This window comes from Lytechinus variegatus, chromosome 14 (genome assembly GCF_018143015.1).
Source record: "Lytechinus variegatus isolate NC3 chromosome 14, Lvar_3.0, whole genome shotgun sequence".
Lineage (NCBI taxonomy): Eukaryota > Metazoa > Echinodermata > Echinoidea > Temnopleuroida > Toxopneustidae > Lytechinus > Lytechinus variegatus.
The window spans coordinates 20607628-20627180 of record NC_054753.1 but is presented as its reverse complement, the minus strand read 5'-3'; the positions used below and the strand labels follow the sequence as shown (position 1 = coordinate 20627180).

Below are 19553 nucleotides of genomic sequence, written 5' to 3'. Positions count from 1 at the left end.
CAGGGGAAAATCTGAAAATATGTGTACAAAACAAATGGAGAGTTGTCCACAAAATCAGCCATTTTGAAGCACGTTTGCCAATTTGAGGATCGACATAGTAAGTACAACAAGACTTTTTAATCGTCCATAACTTAGTTATTTCATAACCGATTTGAAGAAACTTTTTTTTATTGTTCCTCTCATTTTACTCTTTCCAATAAGATTGCTTCTCTTCTTGGGTTTTGGTTTCCTTTAATAGAGAAAAAGAGTTGCCTCGGGAGTTGCCTGCATACAATATTCGAAAGATAAAATCACCCATTGTGGGATTTTGCACATGAACATGATGAAGACAAAATGCTTAATTTGATAATGACACTCCCTCTATCAACGAATAAATACATAACGCGCAGTCAAGTTCAAAGGTAGGTGGGAATACCCAGTTCTATTGTTGAAAGTGGGTGTGTTTGACTTGTAGTTGAATTTGTATTGAAGTACAACAATAGTATGAAGCTGAACCATTGCGTTGTAACACGAACTTGACGTTTCATTATACATTAGTATTGATAGACATATATGTTTCATATTCGTTGGAATTTAGATCTCGTGTTTGTAAATTAATTTAGCGATGGCTGAGAAAACATCAAGCTCTTCACCAAACCTGATATGTCCATTATGCCTTGATATATTTGTCGAGGCGACAATCTTAACTTCATGTGGACACACATTTTGTAGGCGATGCCTCAAGAAATACGATCTAACCCACCAGGACCTTGATCACATGGTCTGTCCTCTCTGCAGGGAGATCACCAAGTTGTCTGCCAACCGTGTCGATGATCTCCGCCTCAATGTCTCCATCAACGGATGCGTAGACGATTACCACGCCAAGTGTGGAGGGATGAATGCTGTCCTTGAGATGTGCCAGAAATGCACCGCTTGCAAGTCTCTGAAAGACGCTGTATCATTCTGCAGAACATGTAATTATTACATGTGTGATGAGTGCTTACATTGTCATCAACATCTTACAGTCGTCTTCGAAGGTCATGAGATTGTATCCATGGATGATGTCATCGAAGGGAAGGTCAGCATTGGTCATTTATTCGAGAAGTGTTCCATCCACAAACCAGAGAACAAGGATATGTTTTGTGAGGATTGTAAGGTCCACGTCTGTCACAAGTGCGTACTCGTTGATCATCAAAATCACAAAATCAAGAACCAGGTTAACTTTGAGCAGGAGTTGCGACGGAAGGTAAATTTATTCATAACCATCACAGTAAAAACTGTTTAAAAATCCATATCGCTGTTTACTATTTGAACCTTAATACAGTAGTTGTTTAAAAGTTTAAACAACCTTGCTTATTTTTTTTTTGAGAATCAAATATCAAATTCAAACTGTGCTTATTAATATTTTTAAGCACTTGCGTATTCTATTAAACAACTACCTGTATGACCTATAGGTATAGCTATTTTAATCAAAACGGAGAAAAGGGGTTTATGGAGTGCTAAGATGTGCTACCTACGCGGGCGGGAGTTTCCTGGGTTACCTGTAGGGTTGAACATCATTGTATAGCAAAATAAACAACATTTTATACACACATTTTATGCAAGGCTATTTTCTATTGAAAGTTAGATTGAGAATTAAATGTTTAAGCTCAAACTTTGCGGTTTAAGAGATGAAATTATTTAAATTAGTTATGTAAGTTTTAACAGCTTGCATATAAATTTCAAACAGTATTTTTACTGCGTAAAAAGGTAGATTTGGTATGTATGGTTATACACTGATATCAAATATTGAGGGTGATCTTTGATATCGAGAAGAATAAAGAGCAATTATAGTTTTTGATAATGATTATGATTGTGAGGACGATAATAATGAAAATAATTGGACTATTACTACTAGTGCTACTACTACTAGTACTACATCTACTACTACTACTACTACTACTACTACTACTACTACTACTGCTGCTGCTGCTGCTGCTACTACTACTACTACTACTACTACTACTACTACTAGTACTACTACTACTTCTACTACTACTACTACCACCACTACTACTACTACTACCACTACTACTACTACTACTACTACTACTACTACTACTACTACTACTACTACTAGTAGTACTACTACTACTACTACTACTACTACTACTACTACTACTACTACTACTACTACTACTACTACTACTACTACTACTACTACTACTACTACTACTACTACTACTACTACTACTACCACCACCACTACTACTACTACTACTACTACTATTACTACTAGTAGTAGTAGTACTACTACTTCTACTTCTACTACTACCACCAGGGGCGGTTCCAGCCTCTGCCAATGGGGGGGGGGGAGCCCGATTTTTTTTCACCTATATTTTCCCGAACGGTCGCTCAAAGTTGATTGTTTCTTTGAAAGGGTTGTCCCATGCAGTGGCGAAATGAGCCAAAAAATTGAGGGGGCTCGAAATGGCGTATCGCGTAAAATTGATAAGAAGTAATATTACATGTATATTTCACCCTTTTCCCTTTCCTATTCTCTTTTTTTCGTGATCGTGATTTTTTTTTTTTTTGGGGGGGGCAAAACGCACATGTCCTAACAGTAATTTCTTAGCTTTATTCTTATGTAATAATTTCATAAGCTCTATTAAAATAGTGTGAGCGCGAAGTGCGAGTTAACAATTTTGAAATTTCACGTATTTTGTCCTGAAAATTCATTTGAACATTTTGGGCAGTGTTTGTAAACTTGAAGAAGATGCGTATGTGACTAGATAATTACTGCGAACGCGAAAAGCGAGCAGATATTTTTTATAATGCGTTCTGGCCTTCTCGAAGAGGGACCTGTTAAAGACAATTTGCAGTTAGCCATATACATATTTCAATGATTATATAATGCGAGCGCGAAGCGCGAGCTGAAATTTTTTGACGTTCCGGCCTAAAAAAATAAGGTTTTATGCATTTTTCGTAATCATGAATGGTATAAGTATTATAACCAAACAATCGATGTGAGCGCGAAGAACAAGCGGAAAGAAAAATTTGATTTCAAACTTAAAAATGTGACACTCTCTTCATGTTTTGTAAATCATGAAAAAATGGGTATAACTTGATATCATCCTACATTAATAATGCGAGCGCAAAGGGTGAGCAGAAAATTTTTGATATTCTGATCTGACACTGGATATATAGGCTCATAATGATTGAAAGAGAGAACAAGCTGCGTATCTGAATAAACATGCTTGCGCGTGTTTCAGATTTCGACCTAGAATCTGGGCATTCTAAATACCTTTTTCATCATGAAAATCAATAAAGCGAGCGCGAACCTCGAGCTTAAAATATTTGATATTCCAATCTGAAAAAAGGTCAAATTAAGCTCTGTATTTCAAGCACTTTGTAGGAAAAATATGAGGTGGATATGAATCACAGTTAAAAAAAGATCTGATATGTTTCATTATTATTAGTTTTGACATAGGGCAGGGACATTCTAAGATCATTATGTCATCATATTTTTGATAAACTGTCATGAAATGGGGATTTTTAGTAGTTTGTTATATAATTAATATTGAGATACACAAATCAAATCACCAATCAACATGCGAGCGTGCAGCGCTAGCTATTACGTTTTGGCAATTTGACCTGAATAGGGATATTTGAAAACTTTATGGAATGCAGGAAAAGTAATAGCTACCTGACAAATCAAATTTTGCGAGCGCGCAGCGCGAGCAGAAAATGTTAATATTCAGAAGATAAAACAAATTCTTGCAGAGCACTTTTTAAAAATCAATCTGTAAATGAAATAAAATAATTAAAGTTTGAATATCCGAGCTGAAATATGTTTTGTATATTGACTACAAAATTTGATATTTAAGTTCCATATTGAGCAAAATATATTAATCCCCTAAAAGGCAATGCGAGCGCGAAGCGCGAGCGAAAATTTTATACTGTACAGTGGCATGAAATATTCTTTCCACTCATCTTATTTTATTCATTCGCCTTCCTCCTCTCTGATGTTCCCCCTTCTTTTTTCTTCATTCTTTTCCCTTCTTTTTCCTTTTTTTCTTTCTTTCCCCCTTTTTTCTTTTTTTTGCTCCGCCAATAGGGGGGGGGGGGGGCCGGGCCCCTTGGGCCCCCCTGGATCCGCCTATGACTACCACTACTACTACTACTACTACTACTACTACTACTACTACTACCACCACCACTAATAACTAATGATAATAATATTTTTAATAAAAAACTAAAATAGTGATAATCATTATTATGATAATAATGGATGCTGCTGATTACACAATGATAATGATTATAATTTGTAATACCATCATCAATATTATAACTGTTGCATCTAATCCAGTTGTTCTTTATTCTTTATGTGAATTACAGTGATGCTTACTATCGTTATTGTTTCAATGTGACATGCAATTTATGGATATATGTGGTCTCTTTTCGAGCTTATTCAGAATATTGTCTGTTACTCTGTGTGATTTACTTTCGTTTCGTATATAATTTGTTGTTTTATCATTTAAGGATCCAAATCTAACTCGCTGTGTTTACTGACTTTACTTATCACACTTTCAATTCATATAGGTGACAGGCCTTGCCCAACGCTGTGCCGACAAGAAAGCAGAGCTGGAGAAGAACATTCAGAACATAGAAATACAACGTCATGAGGTACACACTGCAGTGCAGACACTACTAGATGATGTCAGGCAAGCCTACAGCATCAAGGCCAAGGAGCTGGAAGAAAATCTTCGAAATCTCACCGACCAAATACATGCCTTACATAATAGTTTTGATGACGACCTCGACGTCTTGAAGTTAAAAGATCGACAGAGGATCAAGAGTATTTGTAGTTCAATTACTTTGGTAGATAATGACAGACTAGGTCATCTTGAGACAGACACTCTATCTGCTCATATCTTGCTCTGTGAGGAGCTGGATGCCATGCTGAAGGAGGTTACTGATCACACTTCTGCGGAAGCTATTAAGAAGAAAGCACACGAGAAGAGGTTCAAACCAGCAGACGATACTCAGCTTGACCTCGGGAGCATCTCAGGATCAGATCCCAAGATGAAAGTCATTACGTGTGTTGATCTACGGGGAGTGATGCTCGGTATGACAAGGTACTCCAATAGCACTGTCGCTATCGGGAATGGGGGATATGCACAAGGTATTGATATCATTGATTCAAATGGAGGAAAGCAGCGATATAGTAACATATTAGCCTTAAATGACATGAATTGTTATGATCTGGTTGTGCAACGGGACGGGGCGTTTTGCGTGTCCACTGGTTCTACAGAAGCCCACTTCTACTCTCGCTTTGGCTCTAGGAAAGCAACAATCCACGTGAGAAACAATTTTTATTATTATCTCAGAGTTAACAGAAGTCCATCAGATGAAATCATCATTACTAACTATGGAACACAAATCTATATCTATGACCCGACAGGATCCACTCTTAAACGCACTGTTCAAACAAAGCACAGGACGTATCAGGCATCTACTACCAGGACGGGTTTGATCGTCACGAGTTCATGTTGGGGCAATCCACATGATCCAAGCGTGGTGACGGTCTATGACAGGGATGGGAATGCTGGTGAGTCTCTACAAGCTCCAGAGGGTGTCTACCTGTATGCTGCCGTGGATGAGCTGGACAGGGTGTATGTAGCGAGTGTTGATGAGAAGAATAGTAACGTCGTGATCAGGCTCTATGATCTTGATGGTCTGAACCTGAAGGAAAGAGTTGAGTTCAATGCACTTAATATGACATTGGATACTTGGTGGTGTTACTTGGTTTCCCTCTCTCCAGACATGCTCGCCTTTGCTTGTTGCGAGAAGTTATATTTCATGAAGGTATCACTGTAATCTACGTTATATCATACCATGTAGTATGGAAACTGACATGCTTTCATCCTGCTACAAATCTACTTTAACACGTGTCGATATAAATTTACTTACCATGTGATATCTTCATCCAATGATAAAATCAGTTAATGTGATAGAGATACGGTACAATTTAATTCGTAGAAAATGTGTTAATTGAAAAAAAAGACTATGTGTTGCAGCCACAAGCTCGATAAAACGTGGAAATATTAACATTTAATTCAACATACAAGTGATAAATAAAATGAATCAATTAATGAATTGTAAAAATGGAAGTCATTTTGCACCAATTTTCCGATTATTGAATATACTATTCAGTCTGCAACAAACACAGGCCTATATATCGTGCTTATCATTGTAATTATCGAGTGATAGCAAAATTACCAACTTAAACCCGAAATATAACTAAGCATTTATTGAAAATATAACAAAGTAATCAGCTAACGTAATTAAAAATAGATCAAGAGAATTACTATGATACATACTAATGAATATATTAACAGTGCATAAGGGGGTATAAACGTACCATAAGCAGAAAGAGTACACTCTACAGTATTAGACCATTTTGCTTTCACGTCATGCGAAGTATTCGTACCATCATACTCATGCCTATTCGCTATTTGCTATTCAGTTAAATTATCGTGGATGATGGACTGATAAGATGCTTTCTTTTTGACCGTCCAGAAGATTCTTCCATTTTATTTTTGATTATTAATTATGTAATCTTCTCCAAAAGGGAAAGATGTACCAACCGCTTAAAACCATTTATTTGAGAAATGAAATATTTGCTGGTAAAAACTTTTTGTATAGGTATTGTTTCAGAATAGTCTTGAAAAAATTCCATTTTGATTTCCTTTCTTTTAAAAATGCAAACAAGACATCTCAAGAATAACATTGTTTTCAGTCTTTTAATTCGTCATAAGTCCCTCTGAATTAGAATGAATGCAATATAATGGTATTTTGTATATTAGTGAACAGAAGGAGATACGAATAGACACATATTCATTTTGTGAATAGATGCATGGAGATATAAACTTCATCTTAATCATTATATACAAGATCTCGAAGATCTCGCATGATGCTGCATATACACAATGTATTTATGTATACAATGTATAGTAAAATTACCAGACTTACACTATCTTTATATCATGGTATAGATGCATTCTTAAGAATTGTTTATATTGCAGTCATATTCCGCTATACGGGCGCCTTACGGCGAGTCTAAATCAACTGTTTTATCTAATTTTATTCAAACCACCATAATGTAGCTGGTAGAAAAAAAATCTTAAGACGGTCGTTTTCGACTCGCTGTACTGCGGCCGTAGGGGGGAAATGTGACTTGCAGCATTAGCACAGAATTCATAATTAAACTTGAATTTTAAATCAAATGTTCCATTGTTATTCGACTCGTATATTCCAGTGGTTGGCGTATGTTCTAATGCACTCGTGTATCATATACAATAATCACCTTGAGGATCGCCACAAAACCATGACTTTGACACCAGTTTACAAGTTTTTTAAAGATCATTTCTTCAATCTTTATCCCCATTTGCATATAACGAAAACAAACCGGTGTCAAAAAACTAAACCGCTCCTTTTTCGATATTCCGAATGGACTTTGAATCAAGTATGAATTGAAATATATTGACGAGGCTAAAATAAAAATAAATAAATAAAATAAAATAAAACTAGTTTTATTTTTTAGTACAAGCCCAAAATGCGGAATTCTTTTCGATTGCGAGTTTATAATCATGACAACAGCCTTTCTTTAATAAAAACGTGCTTAAAAACCTTTATACGATGATTCAAGAGACCTTTAACGTAGATGAACAACTCCAGGTCGATCTATGGTTATTTTAATTTAATAACATTTCATTGTACTTCGAATTTGATGTAAAAATGACTTTTTCTTTTGTAAATATCACGATTTATATTTTAGAAATGCATGCTATCGTGTTACTGCTCTCTCAGAGGTTATTCTATGAGATTCTCTTGTATATAGTTTTTAAGTACCTTGTTTAGAACGATTCTGTTTATCACGGGTGTCGATTTGTGTTGTGAATCTTTAATTTGTTCAAGGGGGGTGGCCTATTCCCCCAATTGAAGAGTATGACGTCACGGATCGACTCCAGTGCTGTTTATCCAAAGGGAAAGAGTACTTTAAAAGTAAATTAATGAAAAAATATAGTGTGGAGGAGCCTTGGTGTAGTTGTTCTGACTCTCGCCTTGTAAACAGTAAACAGAGGGATGTGTGTGCGAATTCCACCGCTGTCTGGCTTATATCCACACTTTGCCACACTCGACCCAGTTGCTATTAATGGGTACCCGGTAGGATGTGAAAGTCATTGTAGCTTGTCCAATACTATGTGCGCCTCACAGGCGAGTGACTGGAATAATCCCCAGGGAGTAGAGGATATGCACGCAGTTTTTGCGGGAATGACTGAACGAATCCGATGACTGGGGTTATATACGTTTAGACATGTCGTTCTGATGTATCAAGCACTATATAAAAGCGGATTATTATCATTATTACAATTATAGTTTTATAATTTCGGTAAGGTTTGTATTATTTTAAAACATGTTTCCTGACGCCATGAATGAATCACTATTAGTGACTATGCGTAGCTATGAGATGAAATTATTTTTAATGTATAACCAGTGACATCAGGACCCCGTAATACAAGTTTGAAAGAACAATCCTGATTGGTTCCTATTCAGTCTATCGAGCAAAATATGCTTGCAACGACGATCCTGATTGGCTATTTCATTTAGCGATTAATCGCTAACCTTTGTGTTATATAGTTAGTTCAACATGACAAAAAAAGAGCAAATGGGCCTCATGTTTTGAAATGCACTTCTGGGGCCCGTAACATGAACCTCAACAAGCATCTTAGATGAATATCTCTACGATTGATTGAATTGACTACAATGTACAATTAATCACGAATACCAAGCAAACGATCAATCGCTAACCTAAATGTTACGGGACCATCGTATACTTTAAAGGGAATGGTATAGGTATCGATTGTTACCAACTATCTAATATAAAAATATAGAAAAATATCTTATATTTTGATATGCTGACTGTAGAATAAATCCTTTGGTTTATACTTTAATCAAGAATCTCCATAACAGATGAAAGGGGCCTCAAGCTGCAAATCATATTACATTATACAAAGGCTACATTTTGATATTCGATTGTTTTTCTGTTAGGCCTATATGTATTAGAATGCATATTATATATCAAAGCAAACGAGACAACAAATGGATATCCGATTATTTTATGAGATATGTAAACGGTGAAGATAGAAAACGAGGGAAAATTATTCCGAGAGGACAATCTTAGAGTTTACTATCTAAAAATGCATATTTGATTAAAATTGAAGTATATATATCGAGCACATACCGATTATTCCTTTTGAATTGAATCTATGGATTTCTCTTTTCATTAAATTGTATATATGATCAATTGAATCAAGTCTGGTCAAACTTTGAACCAGTGTTGTAGTCAAGGCTCAAACCTCCAAGGCCAAGGCTTTAATACCCAAGGCCAAGGCTTCAATACCCAAGGCTGAGGCCAAGGCATGGAAACCCAAGGCCAAGGCCTGAAAACCTCAAGGCCAAGGCCAAGGCCAAGGCATTTCAAACTTACGATATACAGAACAATGAGCTAACAATGCTTAGGCCGCTAGACATCACACATGGCAAAAATGTATGTGAGCGAGCGGACTGAGGGAATAAAGAATTTCACCCTTGTACATTTAAAACAATAATAATTTCATGATAGATTTAGACATAATATATTATATATATATTTTTTTTTTTTTGGGGGGGGGTGGTTCAGAGCCAAAAAGGCACTTATATACCAAAATGGGAATTTTTGGTGCTAACAGATACATGTATTTTCAAAAATGAGTTTATCAACTGCGTGAAGTAGTTGTTTGTTTTGTAGAAATTAAGTTGAGCAAAGCCTTTTTAAATTTATTTCTTATTGATAAGATAGATATTTTGATTTAGGTTTTACTTCTCAGCGAGAAAGTGTAGCGAGCAAGCAATTTTGAAAAGAAAATCAATTCTGAAGTTGTAAAACTCGATTTTTGGTCAATTATGGAGTTAATGACTGTTAATCACTAAATCACTGTTGCGTGATGTTGCCGGTACGAACCACGATCTCAAACTTCTGGACATGTGAAATAAGACATGAAAATTTAATATTCTGAGCTGTTTTTTTAATCATGAAAAAGATGCGTATCTAATTAAAGAAATAATGCTAGATAATGTACAGATCAGAAAAGGAAGCATTTAATGACTGCATTTTTAATAGGATACATAACTCACCAATCAAAGTAATGTGAGCGCAAAGTGCGAGCTAAAAAAAATTGTGATATTCCAACCTGAAAACTGGACATTCTAAGCATTTTTGTGTGTAAACAGGAATAGAATGAGTACAATTATTGATGCGAGTGCAGAAGGCGAGCCAAAAATTTGTGATATTCAAACCAGAAAACACCATTCTATACATTTTTGTAACCATGAACAGGATTACATGTAGTACTGTACTAAACAATAACTGATGTAAGCATGGTACAAAATTTGTGATTTTCAAACCTAAAATAAAATGTATTATTTTTACTATTAAAGAAGGTATTTCTTTTTGAAAAAGGGCAAAATCATTCTGAAAAAAAGAAGGCATTTTTACTTTGGAAAAAGAGACATTTTTTCCTACAGGATTTTTTTTTTTTTTTGGGGGGGGGGGACAAGAGAGCACAGAGCGCAAGCTGAAATTTTCAAATGCTGACTTGAAAATGTGTCATTTTTAGGATTCTTGCCAGTTTTCATGTTTTTTCTGCTTACAAACACTTAATTCAATTCTCATTTTTTGTATCTTCTACACCTATTTTACTTTAAAAAAAAGAATAAAGATACTTACAAAATAAAGTTATATTCAAAAGGATACAGAATAAATGGGGTGCACCCCATACCCTTAGTTGGGGGGGGGGTAAATCTTGATTATATTCTGAAACATTAAATTATTAATAATTATTAATAACATTAATAATTATTAATTATATATCATTATTTTAATTAATCATTATTTCTTGAACCCACATTGACACAAAAACAAATACGTTATTTCATTGAATTTTTTTCCCTTTGTTTTGTCAATCTGAGACACTAGACCCAAAACAAAATGTATACAATTTAGAAAAGATGTACTGCCTATCATTCTTAACTAATTCTGCAGTATGATCTGCCTAGCCAGCCACCCCCATCTTTCTTATGCCCTTACATGTTTCTCCTTACAATTTAGAAAAGATATGCTGCCTATCATTAACTAATTTTGCAGTATTTTCTGCCTAACCAGCCACGCCCAGTTTCTTATCCCCTTACATATTTCTCTCCCTTATCCTCTCTCTCTCTCTTCCCATTCCTCTATCTCGTCTGTTTAAAAATATATCGGACCCCCCAAAAAAAATGAGAGAGAGAGAAAAAAGTTCCACCACCAAGAATAAACTTAAATTAGGGGATAAAGGAAAGGAAAATGTGGAGTAAATTTGTTATTATTTTCTAAACATACTGTCACAATCTTTCAAAAAAGCTTTTTTATAGCAAGAGGGTGACAAATTTTGTTCTCTCGCTCGCTTCAATCGCTTTCATTTTTTTTGGCAGAAATTTTGTTTTATATGCCATGCTTGGCCCCTCTAAATTTTTGGCTCATCATGCCATTGACATAGCCAATTTGGATATAACAAAATTAAAGTCTGTGTTCAAGTTTTCCAAATCTTTTCAGAATATAATTAAGACTTAAATCATTCTTGTTGGCTAAAGAAAATAATACAAGGAAAATCCTAATGGAATAGAAATCAACCTTGTTATAAATCATTCCTTAGAGTTAGCTATGTTTAAACTTTAAAGTATGAAAGTTGTTGTCAAAATTGTAGTCAGATCTGTCAGAATTATTCCTTTCATCAAAGCACTATAATCTTGATCATAATCATTACTGTCATTATTATCATTATTATTAATATTGTCATTATCATCATTAGTCATGATTACAACACATTACCAATTAAACTTTATTTTTCATCACTGCTGTTTTCTTTGTTACAATGTGATGATAATTCTTAATAATGATGATTTAAGAATTACAATCGATGACACAGCTAGTGCACTTACTGCTGTTGTTACTGTGACTGATGACTGGTAGTTTTGACCATTAGAGTGTCATTAAATATACAGAACAAATTGAAACATTTATAATTACTTATATAAAACAAATGAAAGTACAAAATACAAAATGCCTTGAAAAAGCCTTGAAAAAGCCTTGAAAATGCCTTGAAAATGCCTTGAAATTTCAAGGCTCAAAATCCTCAAGGCCAAGGCCCTCTCAAGGCCAAGGCTTGAATGTTCAAGGCCAAGGCTTTGAAAAAATAGGCCTTAAGGCGCCTTAAGGCCAAGGCCGAGCATCAAGGCACTACAACACTGCTTTGAACATGTTGAATACTAACTAAATAGAACGAGGAGGGGGGGGGGGGTAGTCGGTGAGAGAGAGAAAGGGAGTGAGAAGATGATTTACTTAAAAACGAAGAACTGCTTATCACTAATTTCGGTAAAAAAAAGCACCAAACTTATACATGTACATGTATATTTAACACTACCAAATTCTGGTAGAATAATTTTAACAGATAATCACCGAGACACCAACATCAATTCTAAGAGTTTCTATAAAAAAAGTTGAGGAAGGGGGGATGTCATCTCGAATACATTTTTATTTTGTGAATTGCTAATGTGATGGTAATGATTATGATAGATGATGTGATGATGATGATGTTGATGATGGTGATGTTGATGATGGTGATGTTGATGATGTTGATGGTGATGATGATGATGAGGATGATGATAATGGTAATGATGATGATGATGATAATGGTAATGATGATGATGATGATGATAATGTTGATGATGATGATGATGATAATGGTAATGATGATGATGATGATGATGATGATGATAATGATAATGTGATGGCAATGATGACGATATTATGACGATGATGGTGATGATAGTGATGAAGATGATGATGATCGTATGATAGATGATGATGGTGATGAAGACTATTCAAATGATGGTAGTCGTCATGGTCGTGGTGGTGATGGGGGTGGTGGTGATGATGACTATGATAATGACAATGGTGGCGGCGGTAGTGGTGGTGGTGATGAGGATAGGGATGGTGGTTGTGATGACGATGATTATTCTTACTATCATTATGAAGGTAGTGTTGTGATGGTATTAATGGTGATAATGATAATAATAGTGGTGGTGAAGATGGTAGCGATGATGATGATGACAGTAGTTTTGAAGATGGTGGTGGTGGTAGTGTTGAGGATGACGACGATGATGATGATGAAGATAGTGGTGGCATGGTGGTGATGAAGATGGTGGTAAAGATGACAGTGATGATAAGTTATAACGGAATACCCACCGTTAATAGGTATGGTGGTGAGAGAAAGATGTGAAGAAGGATAATTGAGACATAAATTGCTTTTGGACGCATGCGATGATTTCAATAAAAATAAAATAACATTATCATGTTTTCCTTGATCTATATATTCATATTCAAAACAGCATATTTATCTCGACTGACATGCGCATAAAATAATCTTTATTTAAAAAATCATTAAACTTAGACAAATATTTCAGATAAGAACTTTTGGTGGATACTTTGATTTAGAAATAAATACTAAATTGGGCCATGTAAGAGAAAGGAACGAAAGAGAGAAAGAGGGGGTGTGAAAGAAAGGGAAAGAGAAATGAAGAAAGAAACAAAGATGGATAGAAAGAAAAAGTATGAAACACAAAAAATGAAGGAGCAAATATGAAAAGAAGAGTAGGAAAGAAACAATAATATCGGTTTTTCGAGGAAATAATTTACAATAAAATAAAACTTGTTTTAAAATTGTGTATGGTGGCGCTATTCCATCTTCTTCAAGGCCCTATATAAATGTTTATATAGGGCCTTGATCTTCTTGAATGGCGTCATTAACATACAAGGTCGTTTATGATTGAGCGCGAAATATGTTCTTGATGATTTAATTTTTTTTCCCATCATCGAATCGTAATAAGATAATTGAAAATAAATCATAATTACTTGGATACTGATGTGGCTTACTATAGCAAAAATCTAGTAGAATTTTTATTCATCTCCTGACCTTGTTAATGAGAATATTTGTCATTTATTTAGTCCAACTGTCAACCGATGGGCCGCGAGAAACTACAGATGGAGAATAGAAAACACTATAGTAGGGCCTATATTGGGAGTTGGGAGAGAATACGAGAGGAGTGGATCAGGAATACATGAGATGAAACCCGAGCGAGAATCAGAGATGAGAGAAAGATACAAATATTTTTTAAAATATAATTATCACAACACAAACATTACTGAATAATTTTCTTTTACTCAAACAATATGAAAATGTTCATAGAACCACAATTTAACACAAAAAAATTATCAATTCACATACAGACTCAGAACTTTCCGTTAAAGATTTTTGTTCTCGTTACTGAATACGATCTCTCAAAATATGAAATATTAGTCATGTAAACCAACAGAATCTCTTCTTGATAGAGAAACAGAGATGCATACATTATCGAAAATATCAAATAATCTATGCTGGGATTTTTACACATGAAGACAAAAATTATGGAAAAAATTACCCTTTTTTTACATTATCAGATCTCTAAATAATGAAAACAGATTCTGTCTTTTGATAAAGGAAAATTGGAACATTTAAGTCCGGTAACCTAATGAAATATTTTCTTGATAGAGAAAAGGAGATGCATAAAACATTGGAAATATCAAATCATCCATTCTGTGATTTATGCATAGGCCTATGAAGAAAGATAAAAATTGACATTTTTTCTTTTTTAAAAAATAATAAGATATATGAATGAGTTACACAGAATACTGTCTTTTAATAAAGGAAAATTCGAAAATTCATGTCTGGTAACCTAATAGAATATCTTCTTGATAGAGAAATAGAATTGGATGCATAATATATTTGAAAGATAAAATCATCCAAATGTGGGATTTTGCACATGAAGACGAAAATGCATAATTTGCACAGAGATACGATCTTGATAATGCCACGCCCTCTATCAACGATATATAACGCGCAGTCAAGTTCAAAGGTAGCTGGGAATACCCAGTTCTATTGTTATAGGATGTTCAAAGTGGGTGTGTTTGACTTGTAGTTGAATTTGTATTGAAGTATGACAATAATATGAAGCTGCATCACTGTGTTATAACTCGAACTTGACGTTTCAACATACATTAGTCCTGATAGACATACATGTATATGTTTATAGTTGGAATTTAGATCTCGTGTTTGTAAATTAATTTAGCGATGGCTGAGAAGTGTGGATCAGAGAAAGCATCAAGTTCTTCACCGAACCTGATATGTCCATTATGTCTTGATATATTTGTCGAGGCGACGATCTTAACTTCATGTGAACATACATTTTGTAGGCGATGCCTCAAGAAATACGATCTAACCCACCAGGACCTTGATCACATGGTCTGTCCTCTCTGCAGGGAGATCACCAAGTTGTCTGCCAACCGTGTCGATGATCTCCGCCTCAATGTCTCCATCAACGGATGCGTAGACGATCACCACGCCAAGTGTGGAGGGATGAATGCTGTCCTCGAGATGCGACCAAAATGTTCTGGTTGCAAGCTTCAAGGAGATGCTGTCTCATTCTGCAGAACCTGTAATAACTACATATGTGATAAATGTTTGCAATGTCATCAATATCTGTCAGTCTTTGAAGATCATGAGATTGTCTCCATTGATGATGTCATCGAAGGGAAGGTCAGCATTGGTCATTTATTCGAGAAGTGTTCCATCCACAAACCAGAGAACAAGGACATGTTTTGTGAGGTTTGTAAGGTCCATGTCTGTCACAAGTGCGTACTCGTTGATCATCAAAATCACAAAGTCAAGAACCAGGTTAACTTTGAGCAGGAGTTGCGACAGAAGGTGAATTTATTCATAATTATCACAGCAAAAACGCTGTATAAAAATCCACATAACACTGTTCACTATTTGAACCTTACAGTTATGTCGTTGTTTAGAAGTTTAAACAATCAGAATTTTTCAGAATCAAATATCAATAATCAAACTTAGCTGTTTACAAGTTGTATAAAAATGTAGGCAATATGTTTAGAGCGTACACTCTTAAAAAGGTTGGGCAAAAAGGCCCAATTTTTAACCATCACTTGGCAACATATTATCCATACTACTATTAGTTAAAGTCTGTCCAAATTGGTAATAAAAACTAATAATTGGGTAATAACTTTGCTGAATTAGACAATAACTGCCCAGAATACATAAGTATGTATATTTTTTTGTACTAACAAACATTACCCAACACAGTGGACAGTATGTAGATTTATGATGAAAACACCAACGATCACGCTATTTTTTTTTAATGATTACGATGGTGATGAAACCGATGACGATAATAATGATAATCACAATATCAAGATATACACAAGATATTAAGAACATTAACAGTAAAAATATAAAAAGAAATAATACTAATAAAATAATGATAATGATAATAATTAAGGTAACAGGAATAATAATAGTCATGATAATGATATAATAAATAAGACTATGGAACAGAATATTGATTAATAAAACAACAATATATATAGATGTTGTTGAATACAGATTGACAATGATATATAATGATCTGTAATACCATCATCAGCATCTAAAATGTTGTTGCATTTAATCCAGTTCTTTGATCTTTATGTTGAACTAATGTACATTGGTGATTATTATCGTTATTGTTTCAATATGACGTACAATTTTGTGATTATATGTTGTCTCTATTCAAGCTTATTCAGAACATCGTATGTCGTTTTGTATGATTTATCTTCTTTTTTTATAGTATTATTACTTGATATTTTCACCTTTATGGAATACTTCCAGATCTAACTCACTGTTTTTATCACTTTCAATTCGTAGGTGACAGACCTTGCTCAACGATGTGCTGACAAGAAAGCAGAGCTGGAAAGAACATTCAGAACATAGAAATACAACGTCATGAGGTACACACTGCAGTGCAGACACTACTAGATGATGTCAAGCAAGCCTACAGTATCAAGGCCAAGGAGCTGGAAGAAAATCTTCGAAATCTCACCGAGCAGATACATGCCTTACAGCATAGTTTTGATGACGACCTCGACGTCTTGAAGTCAAAAGATCGACAGAGGATCAAGTAGTATTTGTAGTTCAATTACTTTGGTAAATAACGACAGACTAGGTCATCTTGAGACAGACACTCTATCTGCTCATATCTTGCTCTGTGAGGAGCTGGATGCCATGCTGAAGGAGGTTACTGATCACACTTCTGCGGAAGCTATAAGAAAGAAGAAAGCACACGAGAAGAGGTTCAAACCAGCAGACGATACTCAGCTTGACCTCGGGAGCATCTCAGGATCAGATCCCAAGATGAAAGTCATTACGTGTGTTGATCTACGGGGAGTGATGCTCGGTATGACAAGGTACTCCAATAGCACTGTCGCTATCGGGAATGGGGGATATGCACAAGGTATTGATATCATTGATTCAAATGGAGGAAAGCAGCGATATAGTAACATATTAGCCTTAAATGACATGAATTGTTATGATCTGGTTGTGCAACGGGACGGGGCGTTTTGCGTGTCCACTGGTTCTACAGAAGCCCACTTCTACTCTCGCTTTGGCTCTAGGAAAGCAACAATCCACGTGAGAAACAATTTTTATTATTATCTCAGAGTTAACAGAAGTCCATCAGATGAAATCATCATTACTAACTATGGAACACAAATCTATATCTATGACCCGACAGGATCCACTCTTAAACGCACTGTTCAAACAAAGCACAGGACGTATCAGGCATCAACCACCAGGACGGGTTTGATCGTCACGAGTTCATGTTGGGGCAATCCACATGATCCAAGCGTGGTGACGGTCTATGACAGGGATGGGAATGCTGGTGAGTCTCTAAAAGCTCCAGAGGGTGTCTACCTGTATGCTGCCGTGGATGAGCTGGACAGGGTGTATGTAGCGAGTGTTGATGAGAAGAATAGTAACGTCGTGATCAGGCTCTATGATCTTGATGGTCTGAACCTGAAGGAAAGAGTTGAGTTCAATTCACTTAATATGACATTGGATACTTGGTGGTGTTACTTGGTTTCCCTCTCTCCAGACATGCTCGCCTTTGCTTGTTGCGAGAAGTTATATTTCATGAAGGTATCACTGTAATCTACGTTATATCATACCATATGTAGTATGGAAACTGACATGCTTTCATCCCTACAAATCTACTTTAACACGTGTCGATATAAATTTACTTACCATGTGATATCTTCATCCAATGATAAAATCAGTTAATGTGATAGAGATACGGTACAATTTAATTCGTAGAAAATGTGTTAATTGAAAAAAAGACTATGTGTTGCAGCCACAAGCTCGATAAAACGTGGAAATATTAACATTTAATTCAACATACAAGTGATAAATAAAATGAATCAATTAATGAATTGTAAAAATGCAAGTCATTTTGCACCAATTTTCCGATTATTGAATATACTATTCAGTCTGCAACAAACACAGGCCTATATATCGTGCTTATCATTGTAATTATCGAGTGATAGCAAAATTATCAACTTAAAACCCGAAATATAACTAAGCATTTATTGAAAATATAACAAAGTAATCAGCAAACGTAATTAAAAATAGATCAAGAGAATTACTATGATACATACTAATGAATATATTTACAGTGTAATAAGGGGTATAAACGTACCATAAGCAGAAAGAGTACACTCTACAGTATTAGACCATTTTGCTTTCACGTCATGCGAAGTATTCGTACCATCATACTCATGCCTATTCGCTATTTGCTATTCAGTTAAATTATCGTGGATGATGGACTGATAAGATGCTTTCTTTTTGACCGTCTAGAAGATTCTTCCATTTAATTTTGATTATTAATCATGTAATCTTCTCCAAAAGGGAAAGAAGTACCAACCGCTTAAAACCATTTATTTGAGAAATGAAATATTTGCTGGTAAAAACTTTTTGTAAAGGTATTGTTTCAGAATAGTCTTGAAAAAATTCCATTTTGATTTCCTTTCTTTTAAGAATGCAAACAAGACATCTCAAGAATAACATTGTTTTCAGTCTTTTAATTTGTCATAAGTCCCTCTGAATTTGAATGGATGCAATATAATGGTATTTTGTATATTAGTGAACAGAAGGAGATATGAATAGACACATATTCATTTTGTGAATAGATGCATGGAGATATAAACTTCATCTTAATCATTATATACAAGATCTCGAAGATCTCGCATGATGCTGCATATACACAATGTATTTATGTATACAATGTATAGTAAAATTACCAGACTTACACTATCTTTATATCATGGTATAGATGCATTCTTAAGAATTGTTTATATTGCAGTCATATTCGCTATACGGGCGCCTTACGGCGAGTCAAACCGTTTCGTTTATCTAATTTTATTCAAACCACCATAATGTAGCTGGTAGAAAAATAATCTTAAGACGGTCGTTTTCGACTCGCTGTACTGCGGCCGTAGGGGGGAAATGTGACTTGCAGCATTAGCACAGAATTCA

At 35.1% G+C, this 19553-nt stretch overlaps 1 protein-coding gene across 1 annotated transcript; it reads left to right on the top strand.

Moving 5' to 3' along the window:
* Positions 1-604: 604 nt before the first annotated feature.
* Positions 605-6111, top strand: LOC121427996 (E3 ubiquitin-protein ligase TRIM71-like). Its single transcript, XM_041624573.1, has 2 exons — positions 605-1225; positions 4561-6111. The coding sequence occupies exons 1-2, from the start codon at positions 605-607 to the stop codon at positions 5836-5838; spliced, it is 1899 nt and encodes a 632-aa protein (XP_041480507.1). The 3' UTR covers positions 5839-6111.
* The last annotated feature ends 13442 nt before the right edge of the window (positions 6112-19553 follow it).

Coding starts and splice junctions, on each gene's coding strand:
- LOC121427996 (XM_041624573.1), top strand. CDS start 605: ATGGCTGAGAAAACATCAAGCTCTTCACCAAACCTGATATGTCCATTA. Junction 1,226..4,560: donor AGCAGGAGTTGCGACGGAAG/GTAAATTTATTC, acceptor CAATTCATATAG/GTGACAGGCCTTGCCCAACG.